Raw genomic sequence first — 1,081 nt, forward strand, 5'->3', positions numbered from 1 at the left:
CCTCGGGTGAAGGGTCTTCAGAGCCCGCAGCCCGCAGAAGAGGGCGGCGGCGGCGCTGGTCACGCGCGGGCTGCGGGGCAGGGGTGCCCCCCTACACAGCTCCTTCGAGGCGGGTAAGGCTATCTCCACTTGATGGAAGCGGGGACTGAGCCCTAGGGAGGGGTCTTGCCCAAGTCATGCCATCCCCATCTGCTGGGGGCAAATCCCAGAGGGTCAGACCCTATAGCCTGTGCTCTTGACCACTTGGTGGAGACAGACAGACAGACAGTGCAGCAAGGTGCGGTGAGAGCTCTGGAAGGGAGTGATGGGCAACTGAGGGGTACAGGGAGGACCTCGAGCCCTTGGTGGGGGGGACCCCTGGACTGAGGGCCCAGGAGTGAGTTAAGGGTGAGCCAGGGGAGGGCTTGGGGCAGGCAGGGGACCTGCATGGGGCGGTCTCCAGGGGGAGTGGCAGTAGGTGCAGGGGGAGACTTGGGGGGTGGACTGGGGTCCCCGAGCCCCAGGCTGGCAGCTGGGCTACGCTCCTGAGGGCTGTGGGGGGCTGGCCGCGACCATCACTCCTGCCAAGGGCGGAGGGTGGACCGGGCTTGGGAAGAATGTGCTTGCTAACTTGGGGGCATGTTTCTGAGACCCTCGGAGTCCTCAGGTAGAAAACACTTCGGAGGCTGTTAGTTCCCTGGGGCTGTGGTGGCAACCGACTGCAAGCTGGGGCCATAAAGCCACAGAAATGCACAGATTCTGTCTTCAGGCGGCTTCTCCTCTGTGTCCATGTGTCTCCCCGTGTTCTTCTAAGGACAGGGGCATTGCAGTTAGAACCCACTCTAAACCTGTAGCGATCTGCTCTGGAGATCTGTAGTCTGTAAAGATCTTATTTCTACAGAAGCTCACATTCTGTGGTTGTGGGGCAGGCATGCATTTGGGAGACCCTATTCAACGCCCCTGCTGAGCTCAAGCAGGTTCCCCAATGAGAGCTTGTCTGGGTCGGCTTGCGGGCCTCCGCTGGACTATCTGGGTCCTCTCACGGGGTGGAAACCTGCCTCTGGGTGCTTCCTGGATCGGGAAGCACCCAGAGGCAGGTTTC

General features: G+C 61.5%; 1 protein-coding gene across 1 annotated transcript in view; it reads left to right on the top strand.

The window, feature by feature from the left end:
• ADAMTSL2 (ADAMTS-like 2) overlaps positions 1-1,081 on the top strand; it is a 31,357-nt gene that overhangs the window by 15,778 nt on the left and 14,498 nt on the right. The window contains 1 exon segment of the mRNA XM_010835193.1: positions 13-113. Within this exon segment, the coding sequence (XP_010833495.1) occupies positions 13-113 (101 nt within the window).

Source organism: Bison bison, unplaced genomic scaffold (assembly GCF_000754665.1).
Source record: "Bison bison bison isolate TAMUID 2011002044 unplaced genomic scaffold, Bison_UMD1.0 scf7180017845492, whole genome shotgun sequence".
In the NCBI taxonomy this organism is placed as follows: domain Eukaryota; kingdom Metazoa; phylum Chordata; class Mammalia; order Artiodactyla; family Bovidae; genus Bison; species Bison bison.